At 54.1% G+C, this 23051-nt stretch overlaps 5 protein-coding genes across 5 annotated transcripts; 2 read left to right on the forward strand and 3 right to left on the reverse strand.

Annotated features, from left to right (window-relative positions):
- Positions 1–6626: 6626 nt before the first annotated feature.
- On the reverse strand, positions 6627–9721 carry F5Z01DRAFT_378227 (uncharacterized protein). Its single transcript, XM_046259402.1, has 5 exons — positions 9380–9721; positions 9008–9326; positions 8779–8958; positions 7516–8722; positions 6627–7469 (listed from the first exon to the last, which is right to left on the reverse strand). The coding sequence occupies exons 1-5, from the start codon at positions 9536–9538 to the stop codon at positions 6743–6745; spliced, it is 2592 nt and encodes an 863-aa protein (XP_046114170.1). The 5' UTR covers positions 9539–9721; the 3' UTR covers positions 6627–6742.
- A 567-nt stretch (positions 9722–10288) lies between these two features.
- F5Z01DRAFT_740089 (Metalloenzyme, LuxS/M16 peptidase-like protein) lies at positions 10289–13840 on the forward strand (the record flags this gene model as incomplete). The annotated part of the gene is made up of 3 exons (XM_046266837.1): positions 10289–10479; positions 10516–11274; positions 11325–13840. The coding sequence occupies 3 exons, from the start codon at positions 10289–10291 to the stop codon at positions 13786–13788; spliced, it is 3414 nt and encodes a 1137-aa protein (XP_046114171.1). The 3' UTR covers positions 13789–13840.
- On the reverse strand, positions 13841–15439 carry F5Z01DRAFT_666610 (peptidase family M48-domain-containing protein). The gene is made up of 2 exons (XM_046264241.1): positions 15346–15439; positions 13841–15295 (listed from the first exon to the last, which is right to left on the reverse strand). Exons 1-2 carry the CDS (start codon positions 15361–15363, stop codon positions 13940–13942), a joined length of 1374 nt encoding a protein of 457 aa, XP_046114172.1. The 5' UTR covers positions 15364–15439; the 3' UTR covers positions 13841–13939.
- A 107-nt stretch (positions 15440–15546) lies between these two features.
- F5Z01DRAFT_666615 (myosin-like coiled-coil protein-domain-containing protein) lies at positions 15547–17972 on the reverse strand. Its single transcript, XM_046264242.1, has 5 exons — positions 17314–17972; positions 16989–17260; positions 16783–16931; positions 16480–16723; positions 15547–16429 (listed from the first exon to the last, which is right to left on the reverse strand). The coding sequence occupies exons 1-5, from the start codon at positions 17540–17542 to the stop codon at positions 15941–15943; spliced, it is 1383 nt and encodes a 460-aa protein (XP_046114173.1). The 5' UTR covers positions 17543–17972; the 3' UTR covers positions 15547–15940.
- A 176-nt stretch (positions 17973–18148) lies between these two features.
- F5Z01DRAFT_378414 (mitochondrial presequence protease) lies at positions 18149–21450 on the forward strand. Its single transcript, XM_046259403.1, has 2 exons — positions 18149–18546; positions 18597–21450. Exons 1-2 carry the CDS (start codon positions 18260–18262, stop codon positions 21322–21324), a joined length of 3015 nt encoding a protein of 1004 aa, XP_046114174.1. The 5' UTR covers positions 18149–18259; the 3' UTR covers positions 21325–21450.
- Positions 21451–23051: the final 1601 nt, after the last annotated feature.

Here is a 23051-nt window from a genome sequence, read left to right on the forward strand (position 1 = left end):
CTGGCAGGTATTGCAATTCCACTGTTAGGGACAACTCTCGCGTAATGGCGCGAGCCAGTTCAATCCGTCTGAGCACCCGCACAATAAGCCCTCGTAACTTTCCCTCTACTGTACGTACCTAACTTATTATTAGAGAAACGAGAGCGTGCAGAAACACAATGTCGGATACGAACCCCGCACTGGCCTAGGTATGTATCGTGATGGTTGCCAAGGCTATTCAGAAGAGTTATCATAGGATGACGATAGTGCTAACAAAGTACGACCTCGGGGCGCGGGGTTGCAGTGAGCACTGCCCTATGTCGTTGTGCTATCCTGTGTAGATATGGCCAACACTGCACATAATAGTCATACTTGGTGCTTCAATCGATACGGCACCACTTCCCATCGCGCCGTCAGCCGCAGCGCGGTATCTCTCCATACCTGTACTCCGTAGAGATGAGTGATTTGGCGCACGCCCATCATCCGTTCCACCGGGTCTGGACTCTCGTCGACGGATGGCAGCCCTTCCTTCAACTTCACCAACAATTCCATGCTTTCAGAAGTGGGATCGCGTGTGCAAATTGTCCGCCAGCTCGAAGCTTGGCCCGAATGTGTTGCCATCGACCTTTGGTCTGTCTATAAGATCTCCAACGGTTCAGTTCCAGTCCTCTTCTCGATCGATGCTGCCAGTATCATCTCGTACAAAGAGCGGATAATATCACTTGATAGAATGAACGCCTATCAGCATTTGGTGGTTAAATGCAGCTGCAAATGGCAATCAGACATCGTGGCACATTGTCATCTGACGCAGGTCATGCAGGCTCACTGATGCAATGGCCATGTAGACGCAGGACTGAAATGAAGGCATACAGCCCGAAGCCATGCACATCAGTGCCCAGTCCGTGACGCGCGGCATGCGGACGATTTTACAGAATATGTCCCCTTTGACGAATCCAGAGAGAGAGGATTGCGGCATGGTTGCTTTGAACAGCCGCACACAATGAAGCCGGCCATGTAAAAAGTAGAGCGACAAGCGATTGAGCACGTCAACTGCAGCCAAGCAGCACAAGGAGAGAATGGCATCCACTACAGTGTCTTTCTCGCTTACAATAATAGTTGCATACGTTGAAGTCGGGGGCCACAGGATGCCGTGCTGACCACAGCTACTCTTAGTGTGCACAGGGTAGGCAAGGTAAGTCAGCAGCCAGTACGGAGGACGGCGTCAAAAGTTTTTGGTCGCGCTAATTCTGCATGTCGACGTAAATAGCTAGTTTTGGTGTAAATTTGCTAGCGCCGTTCCCCGCCCCTCGACGTACTTATTTCCACCCGCTAATTTAATAACCTTCTAAACGTGCCTCGGGATACGTTTAATCCACCGCTATATCTACTCCTACGGGAGGTCTTTCTAAGCCTTTTCCTACCTCGTGATAGCTTCCTTTCGTGTACGCGGCGCACCCTTCTTCGTAGTGTATCTCTTTATCCACGGCCAGGCAGGCTCGATTATATTAAGGTCCGGCGAGTTACCGGGCTAAGGAAGGCAGCGCGCGCCTTCCTAATCGAAGACTTATTATTGAAGAGAGTGTGAGTATGCCGGAGCCTTATCCTCTTAAATTAATATACCTAGCCGGCCGGCAGCCTCGTATTCCTTCGCGAAAGGAATTAACTTCGGCGTTAAGATAATCTTCTAATAACGCCACTAGTCGATACTACCTTTACCGCCTCTCGTGAGCTTCCCGGTCTTTTTAATCTATCGCTATTGTGGTGCGCGGCCGGGGGCTTTACCCTCGCGAAGCTTTATACGATTCACGCTAACCTCTAACTCCTATATCTTCCTTGCCTCCGGCTCGAGTACTTTATTCAAAGCCTTAAGTTCCTTCTCGGAGGCTCGTTTCTCTTAAGTAGTCTCTAGGCACTAATAATAGCAAGGACCTTTCTTATCGTAAGAAAAGCAGCCCTAGAATATAAACTCGGAAGACCCTTTCTATCGCTTACGGATATAGCTCTTATTAACCTTCTCTTTAGGCGTTCGCTAGATCCGATAACCGCCGCGGCGATATAATAATACCACAGAGGTCTCGTCGGACTAGATCACCTTCTTCTAATTATCGAGGCTCTAATCCTTCCTTTCGAGGCACTATTCGAGCTATTCTTTCTTTATCTTCTATATTAGACTAAGCTTCCTCGTAGGCTTAGTCTTCCGGAAGCTAGCCCTACGGAGTATTCGCCGGATCGTCGTAGCCGATATCTCGATACCGAAGTAACTAAGATCGCTAGCAATATTAGCGTAGCTTTTCTCTCTTCCGTATCGATCGCGGCGTATAAGCTTTAAGACCTCTTCTTTAGTGGCGGTCTGCTTAGAAAGACGGCTAGAACGAGGGTTATCGGCAAGGAGGGCGTCTATAAGGACGATCGGCCGGACGGCAGGGTCGAAGCCTCGCGCCACAGCGCGGGCAAATATCGTGTTAATTATGCTCTTGCTAACGCCTATAAGGGCTATCACCTCGATAGTGGTCTTATTCGAGGCCTTGAGGCTTACAATCATAGCCCTTGTTATAATATCGGTGTGCGGTATCTTCACGGTCGGCTTTAAAAGAAAAAATAGTTATGTTTTATTAATTATAATAACGTTCGATAGTAAGGGGAAAGTCGGCCTAGTAGATTTACACTCAATATGGTGCAAAAATTCCATGGGTCTAGCTAATCCCTGATCTTCTAGCGTCTTGGCGACCAAAAACTTTTGACGCCGTCCTCCGTATTGTGACACGTCCTCTGAGCTAGCACAACTATTGGTGAACACTCAGAACACTTTCTAATGCATGTATTTACTCGTTTATTATCAGGGCACGACATGCCATCTAATAACACGTCGAGTTGCATTCGCAAGGTACTCTCTCATGCTGGTAATGTAGGTCCATACGTATCGATTCACGCCCCTCCCTTCCGGCGCTTCCCTTCTCCCCCATTCCATCTGACCCCTCCTCCCCGCAATGAACCAGATCTCACAATTGCTGCAAGACATCGAACTCGCGATACCTACGTAGTACCACCAGCCATTGCCTTGCAGCGCGACGCCTGTCGAGCTTTGCGCGTACGTCGTACGAAATACTTCGTCCCTCCCGGTACCGTTCCGGCTTCGGGACCTGTCTCATCAGTCATTACCTCAGACCAGGTACACCACCCTGCGCGCGCGCTCCACACGATGGCCAGTCGGTCAGTCGGACTCTATCGCGCAGTCAGCGCTGTTTCAAGCTTGCCAAGCACGCCAAGTCGCGAAACGAGGTCCCTAATTTCCAAACCGCCTACTCCGTAGGAAACACGAACACACCATGACGGCATCGTCAATTCGGAATGCGAGCGCGAGTCGCCAGCTGTCCGGCCCCTATTATCAGACTGGCCAACGTTGCAATGGACCGCATGCTCGCCACGGCCTCTAATTGCTCGACATGGGCCCTGTCCAATCGCACCGTGCAGCAGCCATCCGTACGAGCGTTTGAACGCACAGCAAACGCAACGCTGCTCGCAGCGCATGAAGCGTGTGGTGCGCGGGGTGCATTGCTGATCTACGACATGGGATTTGCTGGCAAATTATGTGGCCCTCCCGCAAGGGCGATGGTGCTACGTACGTGTGTACGAGACAAGGCACTTAATTATTATCGCCGAGCTCAAGCCGCCAGCTCTGGGGTGGCTATGCAGGCAGCAGCGCAGCAGTGTCAGAAAAACAGCCTCATGCAGCGGAAATGCTGCGGAACCACGACTGTGGTCGGCCTTATCAACAGGCTGCGCTCTGACCACGGCGGAATTGCGTTGCACAAGTGTCCGATCTGTCGCTCGTCAGAGGGAACATTGCTTCGGGATTGGATTTGGATTATCACGCCCTCAGTCCAGCTGTGCCTCTAGGATGCTGCGGTGGCCCGTGAGTCTCGTTTGCCCAGTGTATATACCTCTTCCAACAGGTGTGCGCGCCCGTTCATCGTGCTGCATGAATGTCACTTGCGCTCTGCAGCATGCTGTCCCAGCAGACTGATGAGTGGTACAGCAGGTGCTCGGAAGGCGACACCTATTTTGCCTGCGGCAAGTCTTTGGCTCGCCTGTCGGTTCGGGAATCCTCCCTCACATTGCACTTCATGTCACTCAATGAATTGCATCTTTTGAGTAACTTCAGGTCCAGGTATCCATCTACAATCTCCCATTCTCGGATCTGCGAACATCCTCCCGTTCTAGTACTGACAAGGGAAATACTACCATGCGTTGCAGCGAGTCCTTGCGTGGCATGAATTCATAGGGCGAAAGCTACATGTATCTAAAACTTCGGGACGTCGCATAGCATACTGTTTACGTGAGGCGAGGGCTCCAAAAATGTCGGCTTCGTCCCGGGACCGATCCTGTCGTGCGAGGTGAGCTATCATTTGTTTGTTTCACAGATTTCTTGCACCAGTTGTATGGGCTGCTGTTCGCTTCGTTGGCAGCATCCCATGGCTACACTGAAAAGAAAGGTCCGATTACAAGGGCATCGCATCTTCGTCCATGTACGCAGGCTTGTCTGGCCATCCCCTTCATATTGGCAGATACATGATGTCTCCCTGAATTGCAGACTCCGCCTGCGGTTATCCTGACCGATCTGTCCCCATCTGATGATATCAGGACAACTACGTTCAATAACTCTTGTGGGTTGTCCTGTTCTGCAAGGCTGTAATGATAGGCGACTTTCATACGGAGCAACGTAGGCGGCCGAGACGGTCAACAAGTCCGAGGCAGCCATGTCACTCGCCAACCATGGAAGTCAATTAAGTGTGTAACAACTAATAGTGTACCAACAAACATCGAAAGCTTGCTGGGATATGTGACACGCCGGTGCGATGTCGAGGCAGCGACTCGAGGACCCCTCTATCTTCCACAACCGAGCACAGGGTGCTACCCCTGATTCAAGATACCGGTGATCCCGGTACTGTCAGTTAGTACTACGTACTAGTAGGCACGCCGCACTAGGCATCTAGCTCGAGGCAGGGCACCATTTGGCATGAAGTGGGATGACATCCTCTAATTTCCTCCAGAATCCCTCTGGGGGCCTAGCACTCGCATGAGCTCGAGGTCACGTTTCTCCTAGGGCAGCCACTCAAGGTGCTGCGGGTGGGAAACATGTCAGGGCCTAAGCGTGTTTCGTGTGGGCGCGGATCACTCCGACAGACAAGACGGCAGGTCAAGTTAACCTCCTTTACGTACTTCCAGAAGATCCATGAGAAGGGCGGAAATGTCGGTGCGGGGCGCCCGCTTCGCACCCGTATGCGATTTGTTTGGCAATGCTGTGCTGTCTCCATGCTGTCTCGCTGCAAACACTTTTGCCCACAGTAACTGTTCTCCATTCCTTTATAATCCATGCACAATGCGTAACTAGACTACAGAACCTCTCGCTGTCAACCAACCCCAGGTCCAGGGGGTGCCGCATCCTAGGCGGGTCGCACGCGTGGCCACCAGAAAGTTGGTGTCAGTGGGGCTCCATGTCAGGGCGTGCATCCGTGTGGATCCCGAACAAAGCGTGGAAACGGACAGGGGGCTACTATTGACGACATGTATGTGTACCTTTGAACCTCTCATCAATCACTGTCAGCGTCCCAGATATGGACCGTCTATGTACGTTTTACCACGCTTGGTGGTGAGCAGTGGGCGAGTCACAAGCACTTGGAGTCGGTCGATGCCACAAGAGAACAGGTGGCTTACTCTTCAATCCACATCCTCAATTTTCAACCTTTTGGGGTCCCCAGCTCACCGGGCATCAATCAAATGCTCGTTCGTCACTATCCATGCTTATGGGGCAGATAATCTGCCCTCACAGCCTCGCTAATGATTGCCATCCGGATGTCCCTTTCACCAGACGCCAGACCTCGAGAAATCCCTATGCGCTGGCTGTGCTTGGAGCGCGGGTGGTCCTCCCCGGCGCCACTTCGTCTCGCCCTGCTACCCGCGACGCCAAAGCCGGCTGTGATTCTCTGCACACCCATGGCACGACAAATGCGAGAGAATGGCTGTTCTCTGCGGACTGCGGTTTAGTAAACACCGGGGTCCCCTTGTTCGGCAAGTGTGCCAAGTGGCAAACGCAGACGACGAGCGCCAACGAAGCAATTTGCGTTTCCTTGCATGTCGATCCTCCACGAAACAACACGACTCAGTGGGAGGCGCGTCACTTCTACCATTGCACAGCGATGCGCTGTCGAGCAAGTAACTTACGCCCGCGTCGTTCCACAGGGAAGTGGTGAAACGTAGTCACACAAGGCTGGGCATCGCCGAACCGAGTACCGGTGGAGCGGCAGCCTGCATGACAAGGCGATCATGGCATTGTGAAGGCATCTCTACTACCGGCACCCTTCCATGGTGAGGTTGACATGTTGGCTCGAGCAAAGCACAGGACACAGACCCCAGGAGCATGAATCGTATGATCCGGCCAGTTTGAGTTTGGCAGCGTGGTATCAGCTATTGGATATGTGGGCGCTAACGGGAGCTGTCGAGAGAGTCGCGGCGATACTTCATCCGACGGCATGAGTCAGGTCAACTCGGTCTGAAAGCTCCCCTGGGAGTCCTGCGAGTGCCTTTTACGTAGGGTAGGTCACAGCTATCAATGGACGCGGTAGAGCTCGACCAGATCCTCGTTCTGACGGGGTCGAAATGTAGAAAGCCCTTGGACAAGAAGATCTCAATTAAAGAGTTACTGTGTCCCATAGCAATGCCAAAGCCCATCATGGGGCCTCCCCAACGGTGCTTGTTTCGTCTCCTATGCCCTCGGACTTGGATGTGACTGGATCTCCCGAATAGTCTCCCTCCTTTGCGGATTCGCCTCGAAACTGGCCTCAATCAAGTCGACCACCTCGTTGAGGGTGAAGTACAGACTTAGGTCACTCTCGAGCCACAGAAACCTCACGTCTTTCAAGTTGCTCTGCAGCACCTCGCTCAGGAACTTGAGGCGCAGCCAGCTGGGCGCAAACTCTGCCGTCGTGGGCACTTCCTCCGCCGACGATGGCGTGCCGAACAAACGGCTGGGGAGAAACAGATCATCCAGCTCGGTGGCAGTCGAGATGGCCTTTGCGATGCTGTACGAGTCTGACGCGCCAATATCAGACATCTCCAATACATCGGTGATGAGCTTCGTGGCAAGGGACTCGGTGAGGGACCCAACAGCCTGTAGCCAAACGGAACGCATGAGAATGCGCTCCCACGTAGACGCCATGTCACGAATCCGGTGTGTTCCCGCTTCGATGGCTGATTCCCACTCGTCCTGCCCGGCCAGCGCTTGAGATCCACCGATGAGATCGCGCAAGACCGTCTTTTGGACGGCTATTTCGTGGCTGTAGCTGCGATTCGCGAAGCTGCGGAGGGCTTTGATGTCGTCGTCCAACTTCAATAGCTCTTTCGCTTGGGTGGTGAGATCACTCCGTGTTGACCAGTGGGCTGCGAAATCTGCGAGCTGCTCGGCGAGATATGTAGCGTCATTGTAAAGAAACCTTCTTGTGTTAGCAATGATACACCTTGTTTGGAGACGTGACTTACATGGTGCCTCCCCCGTCCAGAGCATAGTAGTGCGGAGATATCGCGCGGAACAACGCCAGCACAGACGTTGGTAAGTTGAACAGTCCTGGAGCCATGGCGGCAACGGGGCCATGCTCACTCTTACCCCGAGCTAGATTGGCGCCGTCCTCGAATATCGCAGATATGAGCTCCAACACTGGCTCTGGCATGGATGAGATGTGGTATGTTTCCTTCATGACGAATTCTCTCGTCTCTTCAGGTTCCTGGCTTCTCTGTGGCTTGGACTTCTTGGGACTGGGTTTGCTGGCTGCTTGCTCGGTCGTGTCCTCATCACCCCAGCCCCATGCTTCGGCGTCTTCGTCCTCGTCCACGTTCGTCGACTCGGGCTCCTTTTTGTCATTGGTAGATGTCTTTGGCGCATCATCGTCTCCCCCATCATCGCCCCATGCATCCCAGGCATCGGCCATGTCGTCGTCATCAGCGACCGCGGTTGACAGTCTCTTTGATTCGTTATTGGCGGGTGTCGAAGCCTCAGGTCCCGCCTCTTCATGGTCATCCCAACCGTCGTCGACGCCCCATTCCTCGCCCCATCCGTCGTTCTCAGCTGTTGCGCCAGCGCCACTTGCTTTGATCTCTTGCCCTTCTGCTTTTGACACCATCTGCTTCTCCACCTTTTCTACCTGCCTTGACTCTCCGATACCGTTCGCGAGACGTGTGCGGATCGTCGCCAGAGCGGTCTCCCTGCACTTCTGTAGCCAGATCTGTGGGGCATCTTCCACCCAGGCTTGCAGGTCCCATAGTCCACTGAAGCCGTGCGCCGACAAGGCCGTGCAGAAGTGTCTCGAGTTCTCAATCATCTCCTCAAAGGCCTTCATGTTGGTCAATGATGTCGGTACAGCCGGGCTCAGCCAGTCGTTGATAAGTCGCGGGATGAGTTCACCCATCATGAAACGACAGAATGATTCGAGAATCTCAGCGGGCAGCTTGTTTGCGATGAGGGCGAGCGTAGCTTCCAGGTCCGCGAGAAGGGAAGCGATCGATCCGTCGGCCTGGCCGTCCAGCTCGATCGCGTCCTCCGAAACCTTGATGCTCGGCAGGGATGCAGCCTTGCTAACCATTCTTGGTGAGATGATGGCAGCGTCAATGTTTCGCCATAGTTGTTCCATGCGCTCTTCGACTTCTTTGTATGCCTTGAGCCCGACCACGGCGTCTGTCAAGGTCATCTCGTCTAGAGCCAATTAGCACAATCCCACTCCGTACAAACGCCACAGGTGCCCCATTTACCTTTGACGGAGCTGAAGATAGCAACCTGACCGGCGCCGACGTCGACTTGAATAAGTTGTTTCCATATGCGGTCAAAGACAGCGTGAACCTCTGACTTGAGCTCAAAGGTCCTCAAATCCAGTGTCTTCATAACCCGACATGTCTTACTGGCACCCAGCTCGTCGATGGCAGCCCAGGAGTCTCTTCCATGTTAGCCCGGATTTTTCATTTGGTGGGATGTGACACATACTTTCCAGAAGCATCAAAGAATCCAGCACCCTGCGTTCCTTGCTTGCCTGCTCAACCTGGTCCAGCATTTGATTGACATGACGAATGCCCTTGAGCACGCCAACCAACTGCTGGCTGTATTGGACTTCGCGATTCAGGAACTCGGTCTTCTCTTCAGCCTCCTGTATCGCTTCGCCCGAGGTCTCGGGGGCTTCTGACTGGCGGATGATGTCGTTGGCGATGGCTTTAGATCGGATAATGTCATCCTGGAGGCTTTTGGCATTTTTCTCCCAAGAGCTGACCTCGTCGCGTGTTTCCTCGTTGATCGTATGAATCTCGCTCTGTACGAGGTAAGCTACCGGTCGATTCCCCGAGCTCGCTCTGGGTCGCTCACCTCGAGCTGCGCCTTGGCTTTGTCTAGCGCTTCGATCGTAGGGCCGAGGTTCGTTTGCGAGACTGGCAGAAAGGAGGCGATGTCGTCTGGAAACTTTCCCTCCAGCGAGAAAGCCACAATGGCCTCGCTGAGGTGGTTGGGCTCAGACGTGGTGGCCATAGCTTGCGGTCATGGGTAGACGACGACTAGGAGGGCGAAGGGAGGGCGAACCTGATCTAGTATGCTTGCGGTGGTTGCTATGACCGTTTCATTGTCGTCGACCGAGTCAATATGCGCCTCGGGACTGCTCAGGTCAAAGTGCTGAGTGTCGAATATGTGCTGGCGAGGTCTCATAGGCACAGCTCGAGGCACGTAGTTGGAGATGCGGCCACCTTGTCGACTGAAGCCCCGCTATTGACGTCAGGCAGCCAATGAGGGACCCTTTCGCCTCAGATACTGCCTAATCATTGTTCCTGTCTGTGCCTAGAACGAGACACCATAATTGCTAGCATTGTCTGCTTGCAAAAGATTAAATATTTTCCAAGGAGCTCGAAATCTTCTCCAACGTCCCTCCTCTACTGTGCAGTCGCATGAGGTGCGCTGATCTACACACCTTTGGTCGTTTTCATCAAGTGCCTGAAGGCCGGGTCCTGCATAGCGGGGCAGTATCACGACCTCGACAGCTCACACCTCGCCGGCAGGACAAAAGTGTTTGCGCCTCAGTGCACTGTGCCTCGTTGCCTTGCTAGAGCTGCATCGTAAGCTATAGACACGCCCAGGTAAGCAAGCACCCTCGCCATGTTCTACTGAAGCCTTCTTCTTCCCTTCACACGAGTTACACAGCACCCCGCGATTATCCTCGTTCTCACGATAGCGGGGTCATTGTCACAACCATCGTGAGATGACAAGAGTGCCTCGAAGAACGTCGCCATGGCGCCGCAGACGAAGAACAGGCCTCCTCATGCGCCTGGTTCTCTCATAGCTATCGCTGTGGGTCTACTCAGCTTCTTCACATACCACATTCTCAGCCACTATCCCATGCAAACCTCTTTCCTGAACTTTTCAGTCAGTAGTTTCACTTTCGTGCCCGCGCGCGCCTTTACATGCACCTTGCCTCCTGAGTATCAACCTTGGCATTCGAAGCTGACTTTGTGTAGTATGCCAGCAGCAAAACAAGGATCTGGCTTCCGCCAGATCCAAAGCTTCAAGACCGACTATGCTCCGTGCACCATCACGCAGTACGTGTCGGAGCGAAGCGGCATGCAGGTCGTTGTGGCCGACCGCAAGGGTCCAAAGATCACGGGTTACTTCACGCTCGCCACCGAAATCTTTGACGACTCTGGCGCCCCCCACACGCTGGAGCACCTGATCTTCATGGGCTCCAAAAGCTATCAATACAAGGGCCTGCTAGACAAGCTGGCGTCAAGGGCATACTCAGGTACCAATGCCTGGACAGCGACAGATCACACCGCCTACACGATCGACACAGCCGGATGGGATGGCTTTGCGCAAATTCTCCCGGTATATCTCGAGCACATCATCGTGCCTACCATCACCGATGAGGCCGTCACAACTGAGGTCTGGCATGTCGATGGAGACGGCAACGATGCTGGTGTCGTGTACTCCGAGATGCAAGCCGTCCAGTTCCAGAGCACAGAAATCATGGAGCTCAAGGCACGACGAATCATGTATCCTGAGAACGTTGGGTTCCGCTATGAGACGGGAGGGATGACCGAGGCGCTGAGGGTCCTCACGCCAGAGCGTATCCGGGAGTTCCACAAGGAGATGTACCAGCCTCGCAACCTCTGTCTGGTCATTGTTGGTGAGGCAGACCACGACAATCTCATCAATATCCTAGACGAATTTGAAGAAAGTATCAAGGACGACATTCCCACGCTCGACACCCCCTTCAAGCGGTAAGACTGCTCTCCCCTACACGAACCAACCTTGCTAATTCCGCGTCTAGCCCCTGGATCGACTCCGCGCAGCCACCAGAGCTCAAGGAGACAGTCGTCGAGACCGCTGAATTCCCAGAGGAAGACGAGTCCATGGGCGAAATTCTCGTCGGTTTCTTCGGTCCCGACTGCACCGATGTCACTGCCACATCTGCCCTCAGCATCCTCCTGACGTATCTCTGCGGCTCATCTGTTTCCATTCTCGAGAATGTCATTGTCGAGAAAGAAGAGCTGGCTAGCTCAGTTTCCTACTCATGGGACACCCGGCCGAGTACCGTCATCTGGCTCATGCCCACTGGCGTCGCTACCGAGAAGCTGGATACGGTCTACAAGAGACTCATTGAATTGCTCAAGGAAGTCGCATCCAAGCCTCTGGATATGAACTACATGCGCGAGTGCCTGCTCCGCGAGAAACGACGTGTCATGTTCCACGCCGAGATATCGGAATCTTTCTACGCCACGAACATTATTAGCGACTATCTATTCGGAAAACGTGATGGATCAACGCTCAAGGACCTCAAGGGCATGGACGAGTACGACATCATTGAGAAATGGACCGACGAGGATTGGCGGGCCTTTTTGCGCAGGTGGATGTCCGACAACAAACACGTCGCCATCTTGGGCAAGCCTTCGTTCGCCATGGCAGAAAAACAGAAGAAGGAGGAAGAAGACCGCATTGCCAAGCGCAAGGAAGAGCTCGGAGAGGACGGTCTCAAGAAGCTCAAGGAGAGACTGGAAGCAGCAAAAAAGAAGAATGATGAGCCCATCCCTGCCGAGGTTCTTGACCGATGGAGCGTCCCCAGCACAGAGTCCATCCACTTTATCGAGTCCGACACTGCTCGATCAGGGTACGCCCGTGCTTTGGGCCTCGGTGAGGGCGGAGCGCAAAAGACTCTGGATGCAACGACGTCCGGCAAACTGCCGCTCTTCATCCAGTTCGAGGATGTCCCCAGCAGCTTCGTCCACATCACCGCCCATATTGGCACGTCCGGGCTGCCCATGGAGCTGAAGCCGCTCATTCCCATCTTCATCGACAACTTCTTCAACACGCCCATCAAGCGCAATGGCGAAAGAGTCAACTTTGAGCAGGTCGTCATGGAGCTGGAGCGTGACACTGTCAGCTACAGCTTGAGCTCGGCTCGTTACCTTGGCGACGCAGACGGCCTCATGATCCAAATGTCAGTCGAGCCGAGCAAATACGCCGCTGCCGTGGAGTGGATCCGTACCATGGCCTTTGATGCCATCTTTGACCCCGTCCGCATTAAGGCTGCTATTACCAAGGCTCTCGCTGATGTGCCGGAAGCCAAGCGAGACGGTCGCGACATGGCCGCCGAGGTTGATGCCGCCATCCACTTGGAGCGGTCCAGTATGCCCGTGGCCAAGCGCACTCTGGTCAAGGCTGTCTATTTGAAGCGCCTCAAGAAACTACTCCAACGCGAGCCCGAGAAGGTCATCGGATGGTTCGATCAGTTGCGCACCCAGCTTTTCAAGTTCGAGAACATGCGCTTCCTTGTCACGGCTAATCTGAAGACTCTGCCAGAGCCTCTAACTTCTTGGGACGCTCTGTCATCCAGCCTCAACGCCCCCAAGGATGAGAAGATGATCCCCATTGTCAAGCCCGTCGCTCTCCTCAACGAGGAAGGTAGGAACCCCGGGAAAGTGGGCGTTGTCATCGTCCCTATTACTTCTATTGAGTCGTCTTTCACCGTCAGCACGGCTCCTGGGTTGTCGTCCTTCTCAGACCCCCAGCTGCCCGCCATGATGGTCGCTATCGGATACCTCGAGACTGTCGAAGGTCCCCTGTGGAACGCAGTTCGCGGCGCTGGCTATGCCTACGGCTCATTCTTCAGCCGCAACGTCGACGCTGGCACGCTGTCGTACAGAGTGTACCGCTCCCCCGACGCGGCCAAGGCTATTGCTGCCTCACGCGACGCTATCCTGAACATTGCCAACGGCACCGTGCCCGTCGACAAGCATCTTCTCGAGGGAACTGTCAGCCAGATTGTGACCATGTTCGCCGATGAGCAGTCGACAATGCCCAGCGCCGCGCAGCAGAACTACATCCAAGCTGTTGTGCGTGACTTGCCCAAGGATTGGTCCAAGCAGATCCTCAGGAGAGTCCGAGACGTCACGGTGGATCAGATGAAGAAGGTCATGACGGATATCATCATGCCCTGCTTCGAGCCGGGTAAGAGCAATGTGGTGGTTACATGCAGCAAGTCCATGAGCGAAGTAAGTTTTCCTTTTTTTGTTTTACCTGAGTGTAAGAACCAAGGTCTGACATTGTCCCAGGGATTGGAGAAGGCGTGCAAGGCTGTGGGTTACAAGGTCCAGATCAAGGAGTTGAGTGACTTCCACGACGATTATGGCCTCAGCGCCGGCGACGACGACGAGGAAGATGAAGACGATGAGGAGGAGGAAGACTCCGAAGGCGAGTCGGGTAGTGAAGACTCAGATGACTCGGACGCAAAATAGATGATAGTGCCTCAGATGATTGAGTAATAACGAACCAAGATCAGGAATTTATTTTGCTTCTCTTTCAACTACTGTACAAAATTGGCCATTCGTATTGTGACCTTGTGCTCCAACTGCACAAGATGCTGCACGTCTGTCACGAAGTCTACTTCTAAAGCTCGTCCCTGCCAGAGGCCTTGACGACACCCTCCTTCACATCACCATCGAGCACCTTCTCCTCACCGGTCCACCCTAGAGCCTTGAGTCGCTCCGTGACGTGAGGGTGCGAGAAGTGGTACGTGGCGTAGATGGGGTCAGCATCAAGGCTGCTCAGGTTCTTGGTGTGCAGCCTAAGGAGGGACTTGGCCAAGTCCTTCGACATACCGAGATCCTTTGCAAACTTGTCCGCCTCGAACTCGTACTTGCGCGTGACCATGTTCATGCCCAGCTTGACGAGCATGTCGAACGGCGCCAGGGTTTCGTTGAACAAGAGGAAGCCAATGATAATGGGACGCTGGGCGATGAACCCGAAAGACGAGTAGAGCGAGCTATTGTTGATGAAGACGGAGAAGAGGGTGAAGACGTAAAGCAGATGCCCTTGCGAGATGCCCATGAGCTTCGTCGTGTGGCCCATCTTCCAGTGTCCGAGCTCGTGGCCCAAGACGGCCTTGACCTCATCCGCGCTGTGGTCATTGATGAGCGTATCGTAGAGAACAATGTGCTTCTTCCAGGGGAGACCAAAGAAGTAGGCGTTGGAGTGAGCACTGCGCTTGCTGCCGTCGATGACCAGGAGCTCGTGAAGAGGGAACTTGAGCTGCTCAGCGAGGCCGTCTACCTTGGTCTTCAACTCGCCCTCCTCGAGCGGCGACAGCTTGTTGAACAGAGGGAGAATGAAGGTCGGGTAGGCAGCTGTCATGAAGACCTGGAGACCAGCCGCGAATGCCCAGAGATAGAAGAAGAATTGGTTGCCCGTCTTCTGGATGATCTTGAGGAAGCCAGCGAGGATTGGCGGCAGAACGACGGTGGTGATGAGATTGGTCTTGATCATGTCCGTGAAGAAAAGGGCCGGGGTTTGCTTGTTGAAGCCATATTTCTCCTCCAAGACGAACGTGTAGTACAGCTGGGACGGAAGGTTGAGCACTTGCTGGACAGCGAGGAACGAGAGGATGAAAACGATGGAATGGCTCAGTTCGCCCGTGAAGCGCGCAGGCGCCAACCTGAGGAGTAGATCGCCCGTCAGATCCCAAAGCTTGGGAAGGACATCGAACTGGTACACTGCGAGGTTCTGGAGTAGGTCCCAGAGGCCGTTAACCATAGAGAACTTGGCCTTTGCGCGGCCGTAAGCCTGAGACTTTTCGAAATCGGCGGTGGAGACTTCTTTAGCGAGGACCTGGGGAGGAGACGGGCGGTTCAGGACACGATATTGACGGAACGTGAGGAACGATTCGAAGACGTAGTGGCCGATCGAGAAGCCCATGATCAGGCGCTTCCAAGGGAAGAGCGGGCGATCGAGGAAGCGCGCCAGGCGCTGCCATAGTTAGCAATTGGGGCTTTTGGTATGGATATCTGGGAGCAAACCTGCAAAAAGTCCATCATGGCGACGCAAATGGAACAGACTGGGGAGGGTTGGTGTTGGTCGTGTGGAAAGTAAAGAAGCTCGCGTGGCCTGAACGACATATGTCGAGCCTGGCCGCCGCGGCGCGGGAAACCGCCCGCATTCTTATTAATACGTAGCGCAAGGGGTCAATCCTTCACCCACATTACTTCAATCTTACCGCAGCCAACGTTCTCCCTTGGCTTACAGATATGGAAATACTCGGAGGTTCAATTTCCTAGAAACTCCCGACCTCACCACTCATGACATGGGCATTGGATGCGATCTGGCTACGGGTGTAATAAGGCCTGGTCCCAACGCCAGCATTCACTGGAACCACAGCCACAACGCATTCACTAGCATCGACGGCTACGTTCTGCTCATGGCCGGCCATTCTCCAACGCAGTACCTCAATGCAGTCCCACGTGCACGAGCTGCACTCCTGGCGGCCTGGGGTACGACCTGGCTCGCACCAGCGAGCTACAGGCCGCTCAGAGAGGGTCAGTTCATGTTGGCAAGACATCAGTTAATCACGCCTGGAAGTGTGCAACGAACAAATACTTGCGTATTCATCGTCTTCTAGTGGCCATTGACGCTAGGCTGGACCTGTTGGTGAGGTGGCCGTTCTGGCCCATAGACCGGCGCGGCCTGGCTCCCAGAACGGACCTCATCCTCTGTATCCTCGTCGTCTTCAGCCTCATCAAACTCGCTGAGCTCCTCCTCCTCCTCGGAATACTCGCTTTCCTCCTCATCGCCCTCGCCCTGGGGGTGCGGGTCGTTGTAGCTGTCGAGGGTGCTTGCCAAGTTGGGAGGAACCTGCCGGCCTTGCTGCTGCATGCCCTGTATGATGCTCATGAGCTTGTTGCTCTTCCGGTCGGCCTCGTCGCTCTTCCTTTTCCACTCCTGACGCTCCTCGGCCATGCGGATAATGTTGGCGTTGGTAGCGTCTTTATGTCTCTTGAGGGCGTCGTTCTCCTTCTCCAGCCGCTTGCCCTTTTTGGACATGTCCTCCATTTCTTTCCGGAAAGACAAGAAGAGATCATTGCTATTGTTCAACGTGTCCTCGACCTGCTGACGCATTAGTCAGAACTGCGAAGCTAGCGCATCAGCCAACTCACCTGCTTGAACTTGTCGACATAGATATTGAGCTGATTTCTCAACTCCGTCTCCGTCTTGGTGAATGCCTGGACCTGGCTTTGCAGTTGGCGAGACTTTGATGACTCCGCTTCGGCATTCTTCTTCTCCCTCTCGTAGCGCGACATGTGATACTGCACTTCCAGCTCCTTTGTCCGCATGAGGGAATGGAAGTGTAGCTCACGTAGCTCGTACTGATCAATGAGCGACTTGAAGCGAGTTTTGAAGCTGGAAAAAGGGTCAGCCGGTCAAGATCGCTGAGTGCAAGGGCCCCAGCGCCAACATACAGATCCTCCATAGCTATGTCGACCACCTGCTTCTTGGGCACGTCTCTGTCCTCTTGGCAACCCTCAAGCCGGGCAAGAACCTGCGCAAAGCGTTCATCCGATGCGCTCTTGGCATGCACGTGTGTCGTGTAGAGTTCCTTATTCTCTGTCTGGTACAAGCGCCAGCGTCAGCGCATTTCACCGGGCGGCTGCATTTCAATCCCTACCTTGAGCTTGTTGTTGTCCTTTTGCAGTTCTCTGCACAGCTTCTCGAGTTTCTCCTTAAGTTGCACTTGCTTTGACAGATCCGAGCGGCTGTTGTCGCGCTCCTTTTGTAGCACGTCACCTCGCTTCCTATTCTTCTGGTTTTCGCGGTCGACCCGGCGCATTTCCGCAAGAAGGTCGCTGGACTTCTTCATCAGAAAGTCGATCTTGGGCACATCGTCCATCTTGGCAGTTTGGTTGATCATGTCGCGGTGGGCACGCTTAACCTCACGTTCTATACACCATCAGACTCGACATCCATCATTGCTTCTCGCGGCGCTGACGTACCAATCTCCGCCTCCTGTTCCTTGTCCGCTGTAGCATCTTGCTCCAACTGGGAGATCCTGGCCTGGAGAAGTCGTGTCGCCTCATCGCTGCTGGCAGGGCCGCCGGAGGCCTTCTTGGATTTGGCCGATCCCTTTCTGGAACCGGCGCCGGCATTGTGAGAAGCGTGCGAGGTCTCATCATGTCCGTTGGACAGGGCGTTTTCGGGGTGATTCGCGGGCATGTTGGGCATCTGCTTCCATCCAATTCGTCACGCGGGCAGGCAAGTCGAGTGTTTAAGGCGCGCGAATTCCCAGACTGAACAATCGCGGGAGACCAACGACCTCAAGTCTGGGATTGCGCAGTCGATGGTTTCGGTCGTCGATGGATATGTTTCCGTCCTATTTGGAAGACAGCAATGGCGGTGCTTATCCCTGTAGAGGCCACATTAGATCCAAGCCAGCACAAGCGCGACGATTTCTAGTGACGCTCGCCCACAATCCGCCGCAACGTACCAGTGTTCGATATCCCAATATCTCGGCGGCTAGGAAACCGTCGTCGTATGACGTGGTGCACTGTACAGGTCGATTACCACGCCCCGTTGAGTGGGTTTCGTCGTCAAGAACCACCTAGAAGGAAGAGGTTGTGGTGGTTTTCTCAACAGTGGTGATGCAGCGACAGACTGTTAGCGCAATATCAGCATTTGGTAAAGGTTTAGCACTGGACAGCATTGCACACTATCATGTCCGGACTAGCGGCTTAGGATGGGGCCGAAGTATACTCCACACCCACGAGGTTACTAAGCAGCCTCTTGCAGGTGCGACAGGGTCCATGGTCTTTTTATGCAGGTGCGAGGATTCCTCGGCGTCATTCTCTCGATACCCTCTGTGCAACCTCAACATTTCTTGTATTTCTATCTTGTTGTTGTATCTCTTGTACTTTTCTTTCGCTTTTGTACAGTAAATCCAGAATGTTGCGCAATGCAGCAGCGACAGCCCGCAAGGCTGTCACAGACCTGGGGCAGTTTCCTAAGGCTGGCGACAAGCTCCATGGCTTCACTCTCGTTCGATCGAAACACGTCCCCGAGCTCGAATTGACCGCGGTGCACCTTCAACACGACAAGACAGGCGCCGACTACCTCCACATTGCGCGTGACGACAGCAACAATGTCTTCTCCATCGGCTTCAAAACTAACCCCCCGGATGACACTGGCATCCCCCATATCCTCGAGCACACAACCCTTTGTGGAAGTGAAAAGTACGTTGGCGGCCCCAGACGGATTGCGCGCAGACCACTGACATGCCCAGATATCCGATTCGCGATCCTTTCTTCAAGATGCTGCCGAGGACTCTGTCCAACTTCATGAACGCGTTTACCGCATCGGATCATACGTTCTATCCATTCGCCACTACCAACGCCCAGGATTTCAAGAACCTCATGTCCGTCTACCTCGATTCGACACTCAAGCCTCTTTTGAAAGAGTCGGACTTTACGCAAGAAGGTTGGCGAATCGGTCCCGAGAATCCACTGGCCGAGGACCCGGAAAGCAAGAAGCTCGTGTTCAAGGGGGTGGTCTACAATGAGATGAAGGGTCAGATGTCCGACGCCGGCTATCTCTACTACATCAGGTTCCAGGACCATATCTTTCCGGCCATCAACAACTCGGGCGGCGACCCTCAAAAGATCACCGACCTGACCTACGAGCAATTGAAGAACTTCCATGCCGAGAATTACCATCCCAGCAACGCCAAGGTCTTCACATACGGAGATATGCCGCTCGCCGATCACTTGAAGGAGGTCGACGCTCGTCTTCAAGCCTTTGAGAAGATCAGAGCTGATCGCAACATCCACGAACCGGCAACGCTAGATGGGCCTCGGGAGGTCACCCAGTATGGACCCTTGGACCCCCTGGTTGCCTCGGACCGACAATACAAAACCTCTGTATCCTGGGTGACTGGAGATACTACGGATGTCTTGGAGTCCTTCTCCATTGCGCTCCTGTCGACGCTGTTGATGGACGGTTACGGCTCACCCCTGTACCGAGGCCTTGTAGAGACTGGTATGGGAGCCGACTGGAGCCCCAATGCAGGCTACGATAGCGGGGCCAAGCGTGGAATCTTCTCGATTGGCCTCACAGGCGTTCAAGAAGCTGATGTGCCGAAGCTAAAGGGGCGTATCCAGGAGATCTTGCGCGATGCTCGAGACAAGGGTTTCGACAGGACCAAGATTGACGGTTCCTTGCACCAGCTTGAGCTTGGCTTGAAACACAAGACGGCCAACTTTGGCTTCTCCATGCTGAACCGGCTCAAGCCCAAGTGGTTCAACGGCGTCGATCCCTTTGATTCGCTGGCATGGAACGATACATTGACCCGCTTTCAGCAGAAGCTGGAGCAGGGTGGTTACCTCGAGGGCTTGATCGACAAGTATCTCCTGAACGACAACACTTTGACGTTCACTATGGCTCCCTCTACCACATTCGGCGAGGAGTTGGTCAAGGAGGAGCAAGAGCGCTTGTCGTCTATGATCAAGGCAGCCGAGGAGAAGGCTGGCAGTGCCGAAAAGGCCCGCGAAATTTTCGAGAAGCAAGAGCAAGACCTTTTGGTTGAGCAGAACAAGACCAACACCGAAGATCTCAGCTGTTTGCCCACTGTGTACGTCAAGGATATCCCCCGGGTCAAGGACTCTGTGGTTGTCCGCGACGAGAAAGTGGGCAACACTCCTGTGCAATGGCATGAAGCCCCAACAAACGGCCTCACGTATTTCCGGGCCATCAATACCCTTGACAACTTGCCAGACGACCTCCGCGAGCTGATCCCGCTGTTCACAGACAGCATTATGCGTCTGGGAACCAAGGACATGACCATGGAGCAGCTCGAGGATCTAATCAAGCTGAAGACTGGAGGCGTGTCAGTGGGTTACCACTCCACTCCTTCCCCTACGGACTTCCAGCAGGCCAGCGAGGGCATTATTTTCACCGGCATGGCTCTAGACCGCAACGTCCCCGCGATGTATGACTTGCTCTCCAAGCTGGTTCTGGAGACAGACTTTGACAGCCCCGAAGCTGCCCTTCGCATCCGTCAACTGCTGCAAGCATCATCAGATGGCATTGTGAACGACATTGCATCTTCGGGCCATCGGTTCGCGATGGGCTACGCCGAATCTACGTTGACACGCAGCGCGTGGCTGCGCCAGCAAGTCGGTGGCCTTTCGCAGGTCAAGCTCACGACACAGCTAGCAAGTCGCCCCGAGACCGACTCACTGGAAGATGTCATCGGGAAGCTCAAGAAGATCCAGAGCTTCGCTCTTGCGAATGAAAACATGCGCACAGCCCTGACCTGCGGCTCTGAGAGCGCTGCGGCCAACGCTAGCTCCTTGCAGTCCTTCATGAGCAGTCTGCCTGCAGGCGGTGTAGCGCCCAAGGCGTCAGGGCTCACCCCGTTGCCCAAGGATAGCAAGACCTTCTTTCCCCTCCCATACCAGGTCTACTACGGAGGCCTGTCCGTACCGACAGCATCGTACACGTCCAAGGACACGGCGCCCTTGCAAATTCTGTCACAGCTTCTTACACACAAGCACCTTCACCACGAGATCCGTGAGAAGGGTGGAGCGTATGGCGGCGGGGCCTACTCCCGAGCGCTTGATGGCCTCTTTGGCTTCTATTCTTACCGCGACCCAAACCCTCAGAATACTCTGGGCATCATGCGCAATGCAGGCCGCTGGGCCCGGGACCGCACGTGGTCTGATCGCGACCTTGAGGAGGCAAAGATCTCTGTGTTCCAGAGCGTCGATGCACCCAAGGCCGTCAATCAGGAAGGCATGGCCAAGTTCCTCTCTGGCATCACGGAGGAAATGCGCCAGGAGAAGAGACTGCAGTTGCTCGACGTGAGCAAGGAGCAGGTTCGCGACGTGGCCCAGAGGTACCTTGTCGACGCCGTGGAGAAGGGCGACGAGAGGACAGCTTTCTTGGGCGAGAAGCCTTCCTGGGTTGACAGCTCGTGGGCTGTGAAGGACATGAACATCAAGACGGGCGAATGATCTGTAAGATAATATCGGGACGGACGTATATAAAGATAGACACGGTACATAGACATGACGCTACTCACTCTCGCCTTGATTCCCGCCTTTTGGAACTCTGCTTTGAGCACGCGTTCAGATACGATACGTCTTACTGCCTCTTCAATGACAGTAAGGCCACAGAGCAACGCAAGAAAAGAACACCATCCCTGAGCGCCTCTCCTCCGTCTTTTGTCGGTCTTTCCTGGCTGCGGCGCTTCGGCATCAAGCTGGATGGGCTGCCAAGTTGGTGGAGGTCTGGAGGCACTGAGGGATACTCGCTTTCTCAGAGCCGGACTCCTTGAGCTTTGGATTACTGGACTAAAAAGCCGAGAACATGCATTTCATGAAGAAGAGAAGAAAGCCAATCAAAATCTAGATTGGAAATTGTATATCCGCGTCCTGAGAGTTGCGGTGTCGATGTTCATGAAAATGCGGTCACGTGCTCGACCACACCCTGCGTCTCGAGCCTCTAAGAAGGCATCCATTGGTCATGGGCGTCACACCGCATATGTTGCAGATGTTCTAGAAATGTGGCAATTGCCCGTTCCTGACTATCCTGCCAAGGTCGCATCTGGAGTGAGACAAGCCAAGCAAAGAATTGATTAAGATGCACGGAACCTCGAGGCTTGAGGATCATCTTGCTTGCTCAACTGCGATAATTTCTTGCCCCGCATACGTCACCGTAGCCACAATTCTATGGGGCCTCATAATGGTGACGAGGAGCGCAAGCAGACTTAGCAGAGAGATAAAGAACATAACTGCATTGAATGAGTGACGCAGCGAGTTGTCTGGGTATCTAGGACCAGTCCTTTAAAAACGGCGCATTTGTGGACTGAACTTAGGTGACCGGTGGGCGGGCAATGGCCGTTGGTAGGTGCGCTGCCAAAACACGGTGACGTGCCGTTCGCAGTCTGGCATAACTATTTTTATGGGCTCCCGGGACGCTTACGCTGCGCTTCACTTCAACGCCCAGCGGGCTATCCGAGGGCAATTGTCCGGGCTCTCAGCCTTGCTCGAACTTGAACGTCAGATGCTGCCCAAGTCATAAAAGGAAATTACAGCAGGTGTCCCAGTGAGTGCCCAGCGACAGCGTTCGGGGCTAGGGCATTTAGGTTGGGTGTCGAAGAATTTGTTGGTGGTTGCAGGGGGGAACGGGGAAAATTTTGTGTGGCTGACGCTGGACGCTGCCTGGCGGCCCTGGCCTGGCCTTCGGCAACGGAAGGGGAATGGACGCCTAAAACGCTGATCCGTCGGGAAGCCTCGATCTGTGCGCCCACCGCCAAGCAGGAGGAGCTTTCACCACTCCCACACTGCATTCAATAAATTCTATAGGTAGCCCCCCCTCCAGGCTCGCTCTTCTTGACTTTCTGCACCTCACCAAGGAACGAACCCATTCTCGTCTTCTCGTCAAGACTGACTAACCGATTGTCAATACTCTCCGACTTATTCGCCCCGGCGAATCGCATCGAAAACTTGCTCTGGAGCCAGATCCTAGGTGAGTCGTTTTTCGCAACCCCTCCACAGCATCCGTCTCGACCGCCTCGAGGCGCTTGCCATCCATTGAGGCGCAGGTCCGGCTTGCTGGAGGCCTCGATATCCTGACAAAGAACCTGGCACTAACCTGAGCCCTGCTACAGAGCTACACCTCACCGACCCGACTGCCTTTGGTCGTTTCAAAGGCACCACCGCCAACACGGCTTTCTGGG

This window comes from Emericellopsis atlantica, assembly GCF_019669845.1.
Source record: "Emericellopsis atlantica unplaced genomic scaffold F5Z01scaffold_39, whole genome shotgun sequence".
Taxonomy (NCBI): Eukaryota; Fungi; Ascomycota; class Sordariomycetes; order Hypocreales; family Bionectriaceae; genus Emericellopsis; species Emericellopsis atlantica.

Bases quoted from the DNA above. Each gene is read 5' to 3' on its own strand.
- F5Z01DRAFT_666615 (XM_046264242.1), bottom strand. From the start codon at position 17,542: ATGCCCAACATGCCCGCGAATCACCCCGAAAACGCCCTGTCCAACGGA. The intron at 17,261-17,313 runs GTACGTCAGCGC...GATGGTGTATAG, and splicing joins GGAACAGGAGGCGGAGATTG to AACGTGAGGTTAAGCGTGCC. The intron at 16,430-16,479 runs GTGAGTTGGCTG...ATGCGTCAGCAG, and splicing joins ATGTCGACAAGTTCAAGCAG to GTCGAGGACACGTTGAACAA.
- F5Z01DRAFT_378414 (XM_046259403.1), top strand. From the start codon at position 18,260: ATGTTGCGCAATGCAGCAGCGACAGCCCGCAAGGCTGTCACAGACCTG. The intron at 18,547-18,596 runs GTACGTTGGCGG...TGACATGCCCAG, and splicing joins ACCCTTTGTGGAAGTGAAAA to ATATCCGATTCGCGATCCTT.
- F5Z01DRAFT_378227 (XM_046259402.1), bottom strand. From the start codon at position 9,538: ATGGCCACCACGTCTGAGCCCAACCACCTCAGCGAGGCCATTGTGGCT. The intron at 9,327-9,379 runs GTGAGCGACCCA...TACCTCGTACAG, and splicing joins AAGCCAAGGCGCAGCTCGAG to AGCGAGATTCATACGATCAA. The intron at 8,959-9,007 runs GTATGTGTCACA...AACATGGAAGAG, and splicing joins TTCTTTGATGCTTCTGGAAA to ACTCCTGGGCTGCCATCGAC.